We start from the raw sequence: 18,052 nt of genomic DNA on the forward strand, positions 1-18,052 counted from the left end.
CCCTAAACATGACTGCCAGAAGTTGGGAGTGGATGACAGGGGATGGATCACTTGATAAAGGAATTTATACATCCATTCTAAAACAAACTGCGACATGTGCCTTCTGTTCTACATCGTATCACACAATCTATCACTGGTTCATTAGTTTCTGGGAATCAATCTCTATACAGGTATCAGACGGGTAGCCATGTTAGTCTGGATTTGTAAAAAGCAACAAAGGGCTTGTCTACACTACAGGACTATTTGTGTATCCATACTAAATACACAATTCTTCCACAGTCAGATGCTGAGAAACCGGCGAGGAGGCTCGCAGCACGGGTGGTGAGAGAGGCGCGCAGACCTCTCAAGCAGCAGAGTGCCGGGGTGGAGGATGGGGTGGGGGTGGGTCAAGGTCATGTTGGGGGTGGATTCTGGGGGGGAAACAAGCACAGCACAGACTGGGGGGACCGGTGCAGGTGCTGCAGGTCTGGGATGACAGGGCTGTGGCTCACTGATCAGGAGGATGCGTACACACTTTCCTTGTGTGTTGTGACTTGCTGTCCCCCTGCTGAGCGCCAGGACACGGAGGCATGAGCAGCCTGACTGTGGGATTGCTGTCATTCAAGTAGCCCACGCGTTGAGCTGAGCAACTGCTCTCAAAGGTAGTGACTGTCCGGAAATGTCCAGGCCATCATATGGCTTCGCCGGATTCCCAAACTGCGGTGGCGGTGGGGCTATAGATGGGACCACATCCCCTATCCCTGGCACCAGCCCAGCCAGCAGAAGCACATTAGGGCTACTTTGAACTTTTTTGGTGCTGTGTGGTGGCTGTGGGTGGACAAGGGACGTTTTACCAAACATCAAGGCGGGGTGGTGGGCAAGGTTCGTGACGTCAGGGTGTTCAGTCTGTTTGTCTGTTCAGAGCCTCCAGGCTTTCTTCTTTCTTCAATACACAAAAATATGGTGGGGGCAGATGCCTACAGTGATCCTCCTGACTGACCCGGCCCCCTACGCCGCTGCTCTGGCTCCTCCCGCCCTATACAGGCGCTTGACACTGAAAAAAGGAACCTTGACTGAGAAAAGTGCAGTGGTGTGGTGTGGTGGAGTGGGTGTGCAGAATGGGCGGGGGAGGGATATCCCAGCGGGAAGCGATATCATCAGGGAGGCTTTGAGCGAGTTTCCTCGCAGAGCAGGGTGTGTGACTGTGTCTGTGATTTTAAGAGAGCCTGATCATAACCAGTTTTCCCCACACCCCCCACCAGTTTTAAAAAAAAAAAAAGGACAGTTTTTAATAATAAATATAATTTTTTTTTTTTTTCTTTTTTGTTTATTAACATACAAGAAAACATTGCTGCATGGTGTGCTGGTGTGTGTGTGGTGGTGGGTTTGGGTTGGGGGGGGGGGGGGGGGTGCTGGATAGGGATGGGGGGCTGACCATGGGTTGGGTTGGGGAAGGGTGGGGGGGGGGGGGGGGGGGGGTGAGTGCCCCTGGATGGAGATCTATTTTGGGGCGGGGGGGGGGAGGGAGGAGGACCAACGGTCCAAATGCATGTGATGCAAGTGAAGCCTGCCCTGGGGATTCGGGGACCAGGCACACCACCCTGCACAAAGCCACACCCAAAAGGAAGGGCCGGGCACACCACACCACACAGCACTGGACTGCAGTGACTGTGCTGGTGCCCTGCAGTGTGTGCCAGTGCCTGCAAGTCTGTAGCATGGCACTGTGGCAATGGGCTGTGGTGCTATGACATACCACCACACACAACAGAACAACACAGAACAGAAGACACAGAAACAGAAACAGTCAGTACAGTCAAACACCTTTTAAAAAAATAATAAGTGGGGGGACAGGGGGGTTTTGGGGGGGAGTTGGGACTGGTTGGAAAGTAAAGAAAGATTTGCTACAAATTTACAGCGCGACAGTTGTCTGCATTATTGTTGCTGTGTGGTGCAGTGCAGGGCAGCCGGACCCTCCCCCCTCCGCCTTTCGCTTTTGGGTCAGGGGGGGGGGAGACAGGACTTGCGGTTGCAGCAGGTTGCAGATGCACTCTCCTGACTGCGGTCTCTGCCTGCCTCTACAAGGCGCGGGAGCGAACGCGCGTTCCGTTTGCTCCCGTTAGACCAAGCCTCGTTTGCCTGCTGTCGCCTGCGCCACTGCCGCCTGCTGCCTCCTCTCCTGTTGTGTGCTGCTCTGCTGAGCCTCTCTCTGCTGCTCCTGTCCTCTGCTCCTCTCTGCCCTCTCCTCTGGCTGCTGGCCATGGCTTGGACATGTTGTCTCCTCTTCTTTTTTTCTCTCTTTTTCTCTCCTGATGGCGAGCAGTGCTGGCAGAGGGATGGCCGAGTGAGTCGGGTGTGGTGAAACTGTGTGAAGATGTGAAGTGTGTGATTTCACACACACATGCACACACACAACACAGTCAGTCTAGTCAGTTTCAGTCTACCAGACCAAACCAGAGAAGAAGAGAGAGGAGAAGAGAGAAAGATAGATTCATCAGACTCTCATTAGATTTTGCCATTGCACTGGCAGCGAGGAGAGAGAGAGAGATGCAGCTGCATGCACAGAGTGCAACTGCCAGCTTAGCCTTACAGTGTGTTTGTGCTTAAGTGTGCTGTGCTGCTGTGCTGCTTGCAAAAAAGCAAAAAGGCAATGCATGCGTGCAAGAGCGAAAAGATGGCCGTTAAAAGACCCTGTGCTTTTCTCTGCTGCTGGCCCTGAGTGCGCTGTTAAGCGAGGCTCATTCTTAAAGAAAAAAAAATAAAAGCAAATCATTCTTATAAAAAGGTAAAAAAAAAAAAGTAAAAAACTTCTTAAAGTTAAAAAAAGTCTACCATGTAAAGTAGTAGTAGCACAATAGTAACAGTACACTAATTCTAATAAGAGCAAAACCTCTTGCTGAGGCTTTTCCAGCTGCTCTCTGAGAGCTTTTGAAATATCCCCAGAGGACTATTTGCTCATTGCTGTTTGTAGACCTGCTGTTTGTTTTTTTTTTCATATTTAAAAATTTATATATATTTATTTTTTTTTTATAAATCCCTGTTTCTTAAAAAAAAAAAAATGTTTCCCTGTTTGTTACTTACCTCTGATCCCTCCTTCTGATGATTCTCCTCCTTGGGCGGGGGGCGGTTGTGAGGATCTCTGTGTGGAGTGATGAAGAGATCTGATGTCCAGGGGAAAGGGGGGAGGTCGTTGTCGCCTAAAGCGCCCCTCTTCCTCATCCTTCCCCATCTTCCCCAGGAAAACTGTCGAGGGACTGAACTGTCCCGTCCCCGTCCACCATTCCCCACCGTCACTGGTGGGGCACTGGTGCGGACCCACCTGGAATGGCAGTGCAGTGGCCTGCAGTGCGCATGTCTGGGGGCTGGGGCTCCGGGCGTCGTTTGACCTTTGTTTTTTTTGACCCTTTGCTTAGGTTTCCTCACTTTCGCGCGCATGCACATCGCATCGGCTGTTATCCTTTTTCTTTCATTTTAAGAGTCTTTTTGTCGTCTTCGCTTTGTTTGTTGGAGCGCAGAGAGCGCACTCGCTCTCCACAGCCGCCCACACAGCGATCAGATCCTGGACCAGACTTCAGTCCCTGCTGGGGAGATCTTTCTAGCTGACTGGACTTGCCTCCTCTCTGCTGGCTCTGCAGGTGCTGCAGCTGCAGCGCTGCGCCGATGTGCAACGCAAGATTCAAACACAAAGATTCAAAAAAGAAAAAAAATTTCATTTTTCATTTTTTCTGTGTGGCTGGCCAGAGAATCAGAGAACGACTGCTGTCCGGCTGTCAAAGTGAGTGGGCACTGTAAGGCAAAGAGTCCTGTGGCACCTTATAGGCTAACAGACGTATTGGAGCATAAGCTTTCATGGGTGAATATGTCACATGCATCTGACAAAGTGAGTATTTACCCACAAAAGCTTATGCTCCAATACGTCTGTTAGCCTATAAAGTGCCACAGGTCTCTGTCAATCTCTATACAGATCACAAGCTGATCACGCATTGCACATATACTGTCTGTTCTCTACCATCTTTTTTCTAGTCACTACATATTTTATACATTTACAAGGCTACTGTGAATTCATGTTTTGGTTATTGTTTCATGTCCTTGTTCAGAATAAACCTACACAACATTGCTCTCTCTATTTGTTATATTAGTTCTAAGCTTGACTTAAACAGATCTTATTTATAAAGCATAGTGCGTTGGAATTTTTCTTAGATTTCAGAGCAGGAGCAATTGCTGAGATTTATGCAGACTCCATGTAAAACTAACTCCATGCTGCTTACTGCCCTCCATGTTTTGCAAACCACAACTGAGATATTGAATGGGTTATGGGCAAGGTTTCCTTCTGCGTGTCACACACACACATGGTATAATCTACTTCCCTGACTCCAGTTTGGCAGTGCAGCATTATGAGTGGTCCAGGGAAGTCTGCCTGTTTGTTTTCTGGAGGTGTGGCTTGCTGCAGGATGATGGCTGGAGGGAGAGGGCCGCTTCTCGCTTTGCTTTTCCTGCTGCATTTCCTACTCTCTGAAGCCTTCAAAATCCTGATTCTCTCCTTCATCGGTGAGTGCTCAGGTAGCCAAGGGATAGCACAGCACAAGAGTCTTGCATAATCTTCCAAGCTTTTTAAAGCACATGCTTGTTTTCCTCTGACAAGTCAAAAGGGACTTTTTTTTCTCTTGAATGGGACAGTTTGCAGTGCATGCATTTAAAGGAGTGGTCAAGCTGGGAGACTGTTTTGCTCTGAGACAGAGAAAAGGAAGGCTGAGTAGATAGGAATGGGAAAGAGCAGAAGTGATACTTCAAATGAGCCTCACACTAGCTGGCCAAAAGACACTTATCCAAAGAGAGCCTTATGCCTGGTATGTGCCGTGAGCTCTGTTTACTGGACGTGTGTTGCAATATTCAATGTGCTTTTTTAAATCCATGTGACTGCACAGCATTCAGATCTACTCTTGCTCTGGAATGTGAGTGTATGTGTATTTCTTTGTTAATGTTGCCTTTTTTCATTATTTCCTTTGGAATGTCACAGTTGTTTTGTTAGCTGGGAATTTAGCCAAGTGAACTCTCTCTGGATTACTTTCCTTGTCATTAGACTTGTTGCTGGGGTAGGAGTGTTATTTCTGTCATACTGTAAGGAGGACTGTTAACTGAGGTTACAGCAAATATTTGTTATGTACAGCAATTTTGGCACCAGTAACTCAGATCCCATGGATCTTCAGCCAATGTCCCTATAACTAGCTGGTTAGACTTGTGAGGAAATATCCCCTGGCTATGCCTCACTTCAGCCTCAGGAACAGCAAGCACTCTCTGTTACTTCATGTACTAACTAGTGAAAAATAACGGAGATAATAAAAGCAAATTAACCCCTTCACAGTCTTTGTTTCCCCCACCCAGACCAACTATAACCAGATCCAGTTGTGAAGTTCTTCGGTGGGAGTTTTGCTTGAGTAAAGACTCAGGGTCTTCTATTCTGCAACTTGTAGGGGAGTAAAGGAGTGGGAATCAGAGGTCTGTCAATGCAGCATGCGCCCCCTTCTCTAAACCTGCAAAGCTCAGTGGGTTTTTCAGAGGCCTTGCGAGGGATAGAGCTGAGATGAATCTTATGTTTCTAGAGTGAAGGATGCTGCTAGGAGTCTCTTCTGCAAATCTACTGAGTTGGAGGAGGAAGGCATGGGTCAGTGTTATCTTCACAGCATATAGGGTGACCATATAGCAAGGGTGAAAAATCAGAATAGAGGGTGGGGGGTAATAGGCACCTATATAAGAAAGTCCCAAATATCATGACTGTCCCTATAAAATCAGGACATCTGGTCACCCTAACAGTATACAGAGAAATTAGATTTAAAAAAAACAGGAAATACTCTGTCTGAAAGGCGGCACTATTTTTATTCTTAGAACACAGAACAAGAACACACAGTGACCAAAAACAGACACACACAAAGCAGGCTGCTTTGTACAGCAGAAAGGCACAACTCACCCCACCTTGTTTGAAGCTGTTTTTTTTTCTCCAGACTGACTGCTGCTTCCATCCCAGATTGCATGTGTGACGATGCTGCCTGTGGAAGCCAACTGAAGTCACTCAATTAGGGTGAACTGCAAACAGAATGGGGCAGACAAACCCCAGAAGCTGGTGGATATTCCAATACTTAGATTTACCAAACCAGCACAAAACAGCTTCTATAGTACCTCACTGGTTACTCAGAAGTTTAAACAACACAGTTCCCTTAAAAGTGCCCAGCCTCAGGCCTCCGTCCAGACACACGTCAGCTATGATGATGATTACTGAAAATCTTATCTCATCATATAAAAGAAAGGTTCTTCCAACCCCAAAAGATCAGCCACATACCCAGGTCCAAATATAACCTAGATCTTACCCCAAAATACCCGCTTATAGCCAATCCTTATTAACTGAACTAAAATTTATTAAAAAAGAAAAAAGATAGAGTGTTGGTTAAAAGATCAATATATATACAGACTTGAATTCAATTCTTGAGGTTCAGATACATAGCAGAGATGAGCTTGTAGTTGCCAAATTCCTTTTAGAAATAGTCCATAGGTTATAGTCCAATGTCCATATTCAGAGTGACTCCAGTCAGTGACTGGGGATCTCAATCCTTGTGGCTTAAGGTTTCCCCCTCTTGAAACCCAAAGCAGATCTGAGATGAAGAAGGATCATGTCCCAAGGCTCTTATACATTTCCAGCAGCCTTTTGGCCTGAGAAAATAATAGACTTAACTCTCCTTCTCCCAAACATCCTGGCAATTAGCACAGGCTAATTTATCCATTAAACAGCTGAGATACAGGTTACCACAACCTTCAAAGAGACACATAGACAATAATACTATTTCACTCAAGTATCATCAGAAATGTTAATATTCCTTTTTTGATCTTTGAATTAAAGCTATAGCAATAGACAAGACTTGTTTGCTGACATCACAAGACCTGAGCAAACATCTACCCTTCTACCTCTAACAATACAGACTTACATTTTGAAGCTCTATTCATTTACATATTTTCCTAACAAGTCTCTAAAGTTTGGCCATGGGTCAGGTCAGTCTGAGTTCAGTAGTACAGGATAAAGCCCCATGAGCTTAGGGCCTGATGCTGTGAAGTGCTGCAGAGCACTCTTAGCTCCCACTTACATGAAGTAGTACCTGGACATAGCTCCAGGGACACCAGCTAAGGCTCTGGCTTCATATCTTGTCATGTGCCTGTACTGCCCAAGCACAATGGGACCCTGATGCTGATTGGGGTCTTTGGGCACTACTGCAATACAAATTACTCAATGGGCTCTATAGAAAATGGTCAGCTAGATGTTAACAGTGTGAGGTCTATAAAATTAGCATTTTACAGTTTGTAAAAGTAAAATTTAAAAAAGGGTAGGGACACATTTGTCTTAAAAACACTGGACACTATTGGGCCAATTGTCTTAAATGGAGTTACCACAGGAAAAAAATTTAGCCCAACTTAGCTTGTTTGCATCGTTAAACTATAAATAAATATCACTGCAAATGTCGCCATTTACTACTGCTGCTTTTGAAGCCAAATTTTTCAGCATTTGTGAGCATTATCTACATATTAAAATGGAAATTGCATAAGGTGTCATCTTTTTTTAATCCATAGGAGGAAGCCACTATTTTATGATGGATGAAATCTCACAAGTCCTTCATAATAGAGGTCATGAAGTCAGGATGTTACTACAGACAGGCATCCTGATGATCCCAGGTAAAGGCACCTTTCCCAGAAGAGCTTATTACCAAAGTAATATAAATATTATATATAACTAGTAAAAACATATGCATAGCAGGTACAAGCTAGGCTCTTTGATCATTCTTACAGTTAGTTCTTGTCATATTTAAGGTCCTTAAGATTTTCCATTATAAATCCATTTTAAATTTCTCATAACTTTTCAAAACATTCAGCTCCTGGGATGAGTTTTCTGCCTTTTCAGGTGACTATTTTTGGCAAATGTGAGCAAAAAATGCCTCAGCCATTTAAAACGTTTTTTTTTTAAATCCTGCAAGAACATTTTTTTAAATGACAGCTCTAGCTGTGAAAGTGCTGACTGTAGGGAACAGAATTAGGCAGGGCAATAGCCATCAGTGAAGAGAAACATCTAGGAGTGTTCTGGACTACTTGGGGTTTATTAGGGTTTTTAAATCATAGCACACACAAAGTACTTTGGGGACAAGAGTTAGTTGCTTACAGCAATGTTCTAATGAAGAGAGACTGGACATGCATGTCGGTAACTCACTCACACTCATGGTGAATGTTCATGTCTCCTGTGGAACCAGGGTGCCAGGTAGCCAGAAGGAGGTGAGTCCTCCTGTAGCCTGAGGAAAAGCACAGGGTCTTTGCATACATGTCTCTGGACCCTGGCACTGCATTTCTTGCCCACGTTGCCCCCTAAGGCCCAAGGTGGGCTTCTGCATTCACCTGGCCTCTAGTCTGCAATGTCCAGGCATTCCACCATGCCAGTCCAGTCATAAGATGCTCAGTCCCAGACAGTCTGCCCTTTTCAGGGTTGGCAATGAACTCAAAAAGAAATGAACATAACTGCTCCACTGGTATGGTAAAGCTCTCTTCCATCAGAGGGCTTCTGGTAAGCTGTGGCCCCAACTGGGCTCACAGGCTAATATACAAGAATTGCCCCACCAATTCTTTCCTTTCCTTTCAGGAGGGTGCAGGGCATCAGGCAACAGTTGCTCAAGGAGCTTTTGCCTTCAGCCAGCCCTTCTCCAGGAGCTGAGGACTGGAAGTCTGCTCTCCACTCTAGTCTGCCACCGGTTGTGCTGTGCTCTCCCCTTTTAAGCTCCTGCCTCCATTTCTGACATCTCTCACAGGTGTGGCAGGAAAAGGCCGACTGAGCCCACAATCCCTCATTACTCCCAGGTTGCCAAGTGTGGAGCTTGTATAACCCATCATGTCACTTAGATAATCCTGAGATTCAGATGAATCTTGGGGGATTGGTGGGTTATGTGGGCCAAATCTGTCTGTTCCACTGTGGAGAGAACAACTATCAGATGGAACAATTTGGGTAAACTCTAGAAGGGTGAGTTCCCAGAGAGTTTTCTTCTCCTCCTGTGGGACTTTGAGGGACTGGATGATTCCCATCCTTATAAACGTGGGTGGTTAAAAAATAAACTACTTATTAATTTCTCAGTCAAATTCAATTTTTTAAAAAACGTTAATCTTATTTTCCAATAAGGCTGTACAAAAAAATAATTAAGGTTGTATTAAATGTAGGTGTGCTTAAGGAAAATGTCTATTTTTAATTATGCGTATTTTTAGGGTGAAAATATGAGCGGCCCGATACCTACCAAATTACAGCTTGGTCTGCTAGCCAGGATTACCTCAAGGAATATGAGAAATGGTTTGCTGACTACACGGAGGATTTTCTGAAGGGCAGGTATTACTTTATCATCATTATTATGCATAATTTCTTAAGGAGTTTAAACTGTCTGGAAAAAGCTCTGCCATTCTTGATAGCTAAAAATATCAAATTCCTGTTTATTACAGTTGGGATAGTGAAGAGGGCTTTTAAATAGAGAGTTTTTGAGTGACTGGAATCCATCTCTCTCTCACAGACCCACACAGTTCAATACAATGTTTATGCCTGGATATACCTGCTGCAAGATAAAATTGCACTGAATTAGGTTATTCATTAAAACCAAGTTCTTCATTTCAAAATTAGACCTACCCTGTGCAGCTTTTTTTTTTTTTCCTCCCCCAAAGTAAAGAACTTTTCAGTGTGGTGCTCAGGCTGGTCATTGTAGTTCTCGATTTATGGCCAAGGTTCAAATGTGGGGCTAAGACCCAAATGAGGACCAAAACAAAGAAACAGAGGAAGCATGAAATGATACGGAATTAACTACTTCAGTCTGTATGAAATTTTCTACCCTCTGCTTCAAGGTTCAGAATTTCTGGTTGTTGTGTCCCTGTTTCCCAGAATTCATCCCTGCACAGAGGGTTAGCTCAAGGCCTATGAACCACTTATGTCCCCTGAATTAATGGTCAACACAGCACTGACTAACCTGGGAGAATTCATATCTGTCAGATGGCTCACCTCCTTTGTGATGGCCCCAAATCAGCCAAAATACTCCCGCTCACATATGTAGGGCGAGAGCCTCCCTGAAAGGTAAAAAGTCAGCACCAGGAGCCCCAAGTCATGGACAAAGGCCCAGAGCTAATCAGATTGGCAGATTGTGACTTTTTTAATTAAATAATTCATAAACAATTTCTTCCATCATTCAATTAGCTCTACATTTACTGCACTTTAAATAATTTGATAAAGTAGAAGGTTAATCCCAGTTCTCTTTTGTAGATGTGAAGTTGCTCTGCATTTTTACTAGCCTAATTTTAGAAGTGGTGTCGATTTCTCTGCGTGTGATTTCATTGACTGTAGTGGAGTTTCATCCATTGACAACAGCAGATAATTTGATCCTTGAATGTAACTGACAAACATGGCAACGCACTGTCTAACCATTAAGAGCTTGATCCTGCACTAGGGAGGAGGAAAGGAAACAGTGGTCACTGGGACAGTTCAGCAGTGTGAAAATCTGGCTCATTTTGAATCCTGGCTCATCTGCCCCACCCAGTTCCAGCAGATCTGCATTGGGTTGCACGATGGCTGAACATGATGCAGGAATCTCTGGGCTGTGCCAGCACCCAAATGCAGATACAGTTTTTGACTCAGAGCCTGCACTGAACCCTTGAGCATGCCAACCAAGAACTGATGCCTCAGGATCAAGCCCCAAAACTGCAGAGCTTGGTGTGATAGTAATAGTAATTTGCTGCAACTTCATCCAGTTTAAGCAGTAGCATAAATCAACCAAAATGAGAACAGACTCCAATTCTGTGTTTGCACAGTGCTGAGCACAAGGGTACCCAAATTCAGCCACCAGAATACAAATGCCATTAGAATATAAACAACAGTTGTTGCATGGGACACAGTTGAGAAAGGATGCTTGAGCTAAAAGTTTATCTGGAACAATGGCTGTAGGTTACTGACCTATTAAATTCCACAACTCTATTCAGAATTATCATATTAGGAGCTGTCTCCACTTATATGTGCCTGTAACTCCCTTTAGCTTTAAGAAGAGTTCTGTGTAGGCATCAGCTGGAAGATATATGGGTGGGATATTCAAAAGAGCTAAGGCCTAGATCCAGATGTTAAGACACCTAACTCCCATTGAAATCAATGGAAGTTAGGCACCTAAATACATTGGAGGACCTGTGCCTAAGTCTCATTGATTTTTTGTTGTCGATACTCTTTACATTTCTTTCCCCTGGTGTCAGAGTTTAAGGTCAGAAGGCACCAACAGATCATCTAGTTTGACCTCCTGTATATCACAGGCCACCAAATACCGCCCAGCGCCTGCACACTGAACCCAATAATAGTGCGCTGTGTTTTGTGGATAGAACACCGGACAGGAGATCTAGGTTCTATTATTGGCTCTACCATTGGCCTGCTGGCTGATCTTGGGCAAGTCACTTTCTCTCCCTGTGCCTAAGTTTCATCATTTGTAATATGGGGCTAGTGATACTGATTTCCTTTGTAAAGGAGATCTACTGATAAAAAGTGATATACAAGAGTTAGATATTATCTATTTAAATTCGCATGGCAGAGATTTATCAATGACAATAACGTGCACAGGGATTTACACTCTTAGCCACCAGGAGAATATAGCCCTGTGTGGAAATTTAGGCTTAAACTGTAGTACTTAACTAAATGGTCTTATCTTTCCCAGAGAGGATCTCAGCCATTACTTGGATTTCATGAACCACTTGGCCTATCAGTGCCACGTCATACTAAACGAATCAGAGACCCTGAATTCCTTGAAGGATGAAAAGTTTGACATAACAGTGATTGATGGTTTTAATCCCTGCTCCTTCTTGGTTGCAGAGAAACTAGGCCTGCCTTTTGTTGCAGTGTTTCCTGGAACTTTTGCTAATGGACCACAAGTTGGGATTCCTAGCCCCCTGTCCTATGTCCCAGTATTTTATTCCAACCTAGCTGACCACATGGACTTCTGGGGCCGCTTGAAGAACTGTCTAATGTCTCTTATTTCATCCATAGTACAAAATCAAGTCCAACCCAAATTTGAAAATGTCATCAAGGAGCATTTCCCAGCTGGGTCCAGACCTGTTTTATCTGAGCTCTACTTAAAAGCAGAACTATGGATTTATAACACTGACTTCTTTGAATTTGCACGTCCGCTTCTTCCAAATACTGTGTATATTGGCGGTTTACTAGCCAAGCCTGACAAACCACTCTCTCAAGTGAGTAAACTTGTATTGGAAGATGAAGTCAATGGGCGCTGTGGATACACAGCACCTTATTAAATCAGGTCCTAGGGTGGTCTAAGTAGGACATATAGAATTTAAGGCACGCAAATTAGAGGCCACTGCTGAAAATTTGAACATTAACCTCTTTGTTTTAGATTAGATTATTGTTATACCCATTTTTACAGATAGATAGTTACCCTACCTTGGAGGAGCATTTAAAGGTGTAATAAAAATTTGACAAGTGCTTTGAGATTTTTTTGGATGGAAAATGCTATGAAATGATAAACTATAATAAGATCGTGAAATTAGTGAACACCATTTAAAGATAGCAGCTACAGTATTTGAATGTAATTGAACTCATTTTAGGATCTGAAGGTTGTGTCTTGTTTGTGCAGGAGCTTGAAGACTTTATAGCAAACTCAGAAGATGGTGTTATCATTGTGACGTTGGGCTCAATGTTATCCTCAATCCCACTCTTGGAAGTACTACAGGAGATGAATACTGCTTTTGCCCACCTGTCCCAAGGAGTGATCTGGAGGTGTCAGCATTCCAAATGGCCCAAAGAACTGAAATTGGCATCTAATGTGAAAATTGCAGATTGGATCCCTCAGAATGATCTATTAGGTAAGGAACACAGTAGCTGAAATTTAGAAAAAATCCTGACAATAGGTATTGAAATATGCTTGTGTATTCAGGCAAATTGGAATCCCCGTAGGTTTCCACTGGAATATCCATTGATACAGATACCCTTCATAGGGCAGGATTAGGCTAAAGGCAAAAGTCCTATTCACTTCAATGAGAGCAGGACCAGACTCATAACTTGTAAGGCTCAGAAGGGTTAAACAGGGAATGAGCAGATCTATGTGTAACGCACACACCTTGTGGGTGTGGTGTTCTGTCCCATCCAGTGGCACTGAGACCATTTAAAGAGAGAGATCAAATGAGTCTGCTCTACAGCCTTAGCTAACAGCTGCTGGTTTTTCACTCATGCACTAAGCGCTAGAGATCCCAGGTTTGATCCCGCCTGCTGACAACTGCGATCTGTCAAAGTTACATATGTATCCTGTGATGATCCATCTGAGTGCAGGTTTGGTTGTGCATATACAATTTAAACTGTCTGTTCTCCACTTGGAACTGTGATTAGGATCTCACCCCACACACACATTCAGTACTCGCATTTACACTTTCTATCTGCATAGTTCCCTCACAGAGGTGATCACTCTTACAACATATCAGCTCATGTGAAAGTATCTAAGATCTATTGCAATATCTTTCCCTCCAACTTAGTGCAGCTAACAGGATAAAACATCCAGTAAAGAGCAGCTGTTCTGGTAGATCTTCTTCATTATATAAAGCAAATCCCCAAGACCGGTGCTGAAGCACTCAAGTCTCTCCAGTAGCTGAAACCCACCTTCCCTAGAGCTCCACCCAGATGGACATTCCAGTTTACAATTTACCCCATTTGGGGACATGTGAGAAGTCAAGCAAGGAACTCAGAGACTTTGAAAAGTAAGCTCTTAAACATACTCTATGTTTTACTCATACAAAAACATAGACTTACAGATCCATGCAGAAACACAACAAAACCTGCACACAAAAAACATGCCTTCAGTGTTCTCACCTGCCCAAGACCCTTTTGGGTTTTGATCAGTCCTTTCAGGGTCCCAAGACCCTTCTCTCCTCTTTCCTTCCTCCTGTTGAGTCGTTTTCTTGTTCTGGTCAGTGAGAGTGTGCACTACTAAGGGCTTGTCTACACTGGCAATTAACAGCGTTGCAACCTTCTCGCTCAGGGGTGTGGGAAAACACACCCCGAGCGCAGCAAGTTGCAGCGCTGTAAAGCGCCAGTGTAAACAGTGCCCCAGCGCTGGTAGCTGTGCTCCCAGTGCTGGGAGCTATGCCCCTCATTGAGCGCTGCAACCACACAAGGCACGTTAAAGCGCTGCCAGTGTAGACTAGCCCTGAGCAGACCTTGTCCTCCTATAACTTTCCTGTCCCTTCTGTCAGGTGACCCTCCTGGTCAGCCTCAAAGTCCCATCATGTTACCAAGGTGAGCCCTCAGGTGATCCATTTTTTGGTTACTTCTCAACTCAAGTCCAGAACGGAAAAAATTACTTTATTGTCTTTCAGCTACTCTTTATAGCCAACTCACTGTATGGCCAAGGTAGACCTATTCAAATATTAATGAGCCTGGATGTTCCGTAATAGCTCTCTATCTGTGGGTGACAGTCCCTGTCGACAAAGGGTTGATTCAATATTCACTGAGGCATAATGATACAAAGTTCATAAAAATCTAACTAGAGTTCACAAGTTTTACAGAGTCAGGTTTCCCAAACGGTCACAGTTATCTATTATAGTTCCTCTATCTGTCCCCTGCCACCATTTGACTGTCTTGTCTATTTAGATTATAAATTCTTCAAGGTAGGGGATTGTCTCGCACTGTGTTTTTACAGTACCCAGTGTAACCCACACACGTCCTGGGTGTGGTGCTCTGTCCCATCAAGTGGCACCAAGACTACTTAGAGATTAATGAGTCTGCTCTATAGCCTTAGCTAAGGGCCATAAGGCTTTTAGCTCAAGCAGGAGGGGCTCATGCACTGAGCTCCAGAAGTCCCAGGTTCAATCCTGCCCACCAACGATCAGGGTGTATCAATGTTACACTAGCACAATAAGGCCCTGATCTTGATTGGGGCCTCTGGCCACTATTATACTACAAGTAATAAATAGTTATAAAGCTACACATTCTACACATTTATGAATAGAAATCAAAAGAATTATTACTTTTAAATCCTGCACAAAACACTGTGAAATTTCATCCGCTGACATGTTTTGTTGGTTTGGGCAGGACATCCTATGGCTCGTCTGCTTGTTACCCACGGGGGACTGAACAGTTTGATGGAATCTATCTATCATGGGGTCCCTGTTGTGGGAATACCCCTTTTTGGAGACCAGCATGACAACATGGTCTGAGTGGAGGCCAAAAATATGGGCATTGCTCTCCGAATAGACCAGCTTAAAGCTGACAAATTCACTTGCACAATGAAGCAAGTTATAGAAGACAAAAGGTATGTTCCTGTCAGTAGTTAAGCCTTGATCCTGTTCCCTGTGAAATCAGTGGTATGAGGTCTACATTGGCATAGTTTAGATCCACAATTCTCCACTATTGTTAACAAAAGCAGCAGAGTAGTGTAGACAAGGTGCAGGCACTTTTGTCATCATATGGTCTACTCCTACAGGCAGTTGTTAAAGTAGATCTAAACAGGATGGGGGAGATCTCACCTCTCCATCCAAGGAGCGGGGAAGAGTTGTGGGGAAAACACTGCTTCCTTAGATGGAGGAGAAAAGACAGGAAAACTCTTCTCTCCCAACTCCTCTGTACTTTAATCCTAACTACAGGTTCCACCCTTGCTACCACCAATGGAGTTGCAGCAAGAGAAAGTTATGGATCTGAATTTTCCTATTGTATTTAAGGCCAGAAATTTTACCATTGATTTAAATGGGAACAGGGTGAAGGCTGATTTATGGCCCATTCCCACTCCCACTGAAGTCAGTGCCAAAAATATCAGTCAGATATATGTATGGATTTAAGTTTGAGGTTCTGAGCAGCCAAAACTACAGTTGATGTCAATGGGAAGTTGTTAGGAGTCAGTACCTCACAGGATTGGGCCCATAGTACACAGCTGTAGCCAGTGAAGTTTTACATGTCACATATTTGTTTCTGGAACAATTTAGATATTCAAAAGCTGTGCCCCAGTTTCAGGGCTTTTAGTTTTGTTTTCATTGCACATATTGGTTATTATTTTCACTGTGCATTATTGGGTATCTATGCCCCTTCAAAACTGGATCATTCAAGGATAGAGTTAAAGACAGCCTCAAAAATCACACGTTTTGAAAGCAAATGTTGTGAGAAATGAGGCCGGTGAGTTATTAGATGATGATCTTTTACATCAGATTTTCTATACATGTTTTAACATTAAAGTTAAAAAGAATAAATATATATATATATATTCACAATGACTAGTGCCTTGTGCAGGTCTAGATTAAGGCACAGACATTACAAACCTTTGCCTGGGGCCCCACCCCTGGAGTTCCATGATGAGATCAGAATTGCAGATTAAATTTGTTCATTAAATTATGTTTCTAATACCAAGGCTATGTCTTCACTAAAAGTGCTGCAGCTCTGCTGCTGTAGCGGTTCAGTGTAGACACTCACTACAGTGATGGGTGTGGTTCTTCCAGGAAGACAGAAGAATGCTTGTCTCTACCTAGTGCTGTCTACCCCAGGAGTTAGGTTGGCTTAACTACGTCACTCAGGAACATTAGTTTTTCAGACCCCTAAGCGATGTAGCTAGATCTACCTAACTTTTTAGCATAGACCTGGCCTTATAGATGAAAAGTGAACCTACAAAACATAACTGCAAACTCAGACAGGCATGACCCCTTGGTCCAAGAGCTGTGAATTGCCCCATTCAGCTGCCACCCCAAGGAGAGCCAAAGCGAGGCCATGAAGGGCCCCATAAAGGGTGTGGCTAGGGCCCCAGGTTGCTTTAATTTAACCCTGCCCAGGAGCAATAGCTTAGAACTTCATTTGGCCATGCTTTCAACTATGATAATTTAATAACCACAAGTCTCTGCATTTTAATCTCTTCACACAGGTATAAATCTGCAGTGATGTCTCTGAGCACAATTCATCACTCCCACCCGCTCCCGCCAGATCAACGCTTGGGACGATGGATAGAGCATGCCCTCCAGGCAAGGGGAGGAGCTCACCTCCAGCCTTATGCCTTTCAGCAGTCCTGGTATCAGCAATACTTACTGGATGTTTTGTTGTTCCTGTCAGGGTCTGTCCTGGGGGTTATTTACCTTTGTGTTAAGCTCGTAAGAACTGCTGTCTTCAGGATCCGCAGTTCAGGGAAACAGAAACAAACATAATTTGAAACATTGCATATTTGGTTAACATGTCATTTTAAAAATGAGAAGCAGCTGTTAGCAGACATGACTCACTTGCCTGAAGGAAACTGAGGGAAATGATACATTTCCTGGATAATCCAAGCACTCTGTATGACTTAACTGTAATGGAATAATGTAATAAACATTTGACGAAAAAACAAAACTAGCTGCATGTTTGTTTGGTTTTAAATTCACTCTCTTATAATTTATGTTCCTTCTTTTAAGACATCACTTAGGGCTTGATCCTGCAAGATGCTGAGCGGTTTGGGGGGAGGGATAGCTCAGTGGTTTGAACACTGGCCTACTAAACCCAGGGTTGTGTGTTCAATCCTTGAGGTGGGCATTTCGGGATCTGGGGCAAAAATCTGCCTGGGGTTTGCTCCTGCTTTGAGCAGGGGGTAGGACTAGATGACCTCCTGAGGTCCCTTCCAACCCTGACATTCTATGATCAGAATAACTTAAAGATTTGCTTAACTTTAATCATGTTGGTATTCTCATTGACTTCAATGGGCCTACTCATCTAGCTTAAAGTGAAGAATGTAAGTGAGTGCTTTGCTGACTGGACCCAGAGTGGACCTTGCAGGATTGAGCCCTTAGTGAGGGATGATATTCTCTGGAGCGGCTATTTCTTTGCTAAATGGGATTCTGAAAGTGCATGAACGATGCTGCATGACTGGAACCAGAATCCTTCCTATCCCAGGTGACTTCTGAGAAGTTAAAAGGGGACATATACAGTTGAATGGAGGGTAGCTTCTGAGCCTGCAACTTAAAAATGAGCCAAAACTATTTCAAAACAAATACAGAAGTCTCAACGATTAACAGGCAAAACAGGCAGACTCAACAATGACACACA

The 18,052-nt window shown here is 43.9% G+C and overlaps 2 protein-coding genes across 6 annotated transcripts in view; one reads left to right on the forward strand and one right to left on the reverse strand.

The window, feature by feature from the left end:
- CAPSL (calcyphosine like) overlaps positions 1–18,052 on the reverse strand; it is a 46,547-nt gene that overhangs the window by 28,302 nt on the left and 193 nt on the right. Inside the window, exons 2-3 of one of the 5 annotated variants that reach the window (XM_039545160.1) lie at positions 17,066–17,141; positions 5,947–6,057 (exon numbers count right to left, since the gene is read on the reverse strand). The exons of 1 other annotated variant lie outside the window; for it this stretch is intronic. The gene's annotated coding sequence lies outside the window, so the exon portion shown is untranslated. Of the gene's footprint in view, positions 1–5,946; positions 6,058–6,440; positions 6,469–17,065; positions 17,142–18,052 lie in introns of those variants that run through there. 3 more of the 5 variants (XM_039545165.1, XM_039545162.1, XM_039545159.1) reach the window with 3 other exon arrangements.
- On the forward strand, positions 4,421–17,321 carry LOC120408338 (UDP-glucuronosyltransferase 3A1-like). Its single transcript, XM_039545168.1, is given in 7 exon segments — positions 4,421–4,524; positions 7,588–7,689; positions 9,256–9,373; positions 11,715–12,246; positions 12,648–12,876; positions 15,095–15,314; positions 16,905–17,321. Coding segments are annotated over 7 exon segments (1,575 nt in total). The 5' UTR covers positions 4,421–4,427; the 3' UTR covers positions 17,182–17,321.

This window comes from Mauremys reevesii, linkage group 6, assembly GCF_016161935.1.
Source record: "Mauremys reevesii isolate NIE-2019 linkage group 6, ASM1616193v1, whole genome shotgun sequence".
Taxonomy (NCBI): Eukaryota; Metazoa; Chordata; order Testudines; family Geoemydidae; genus Mauremys; species Mauremys reevesii.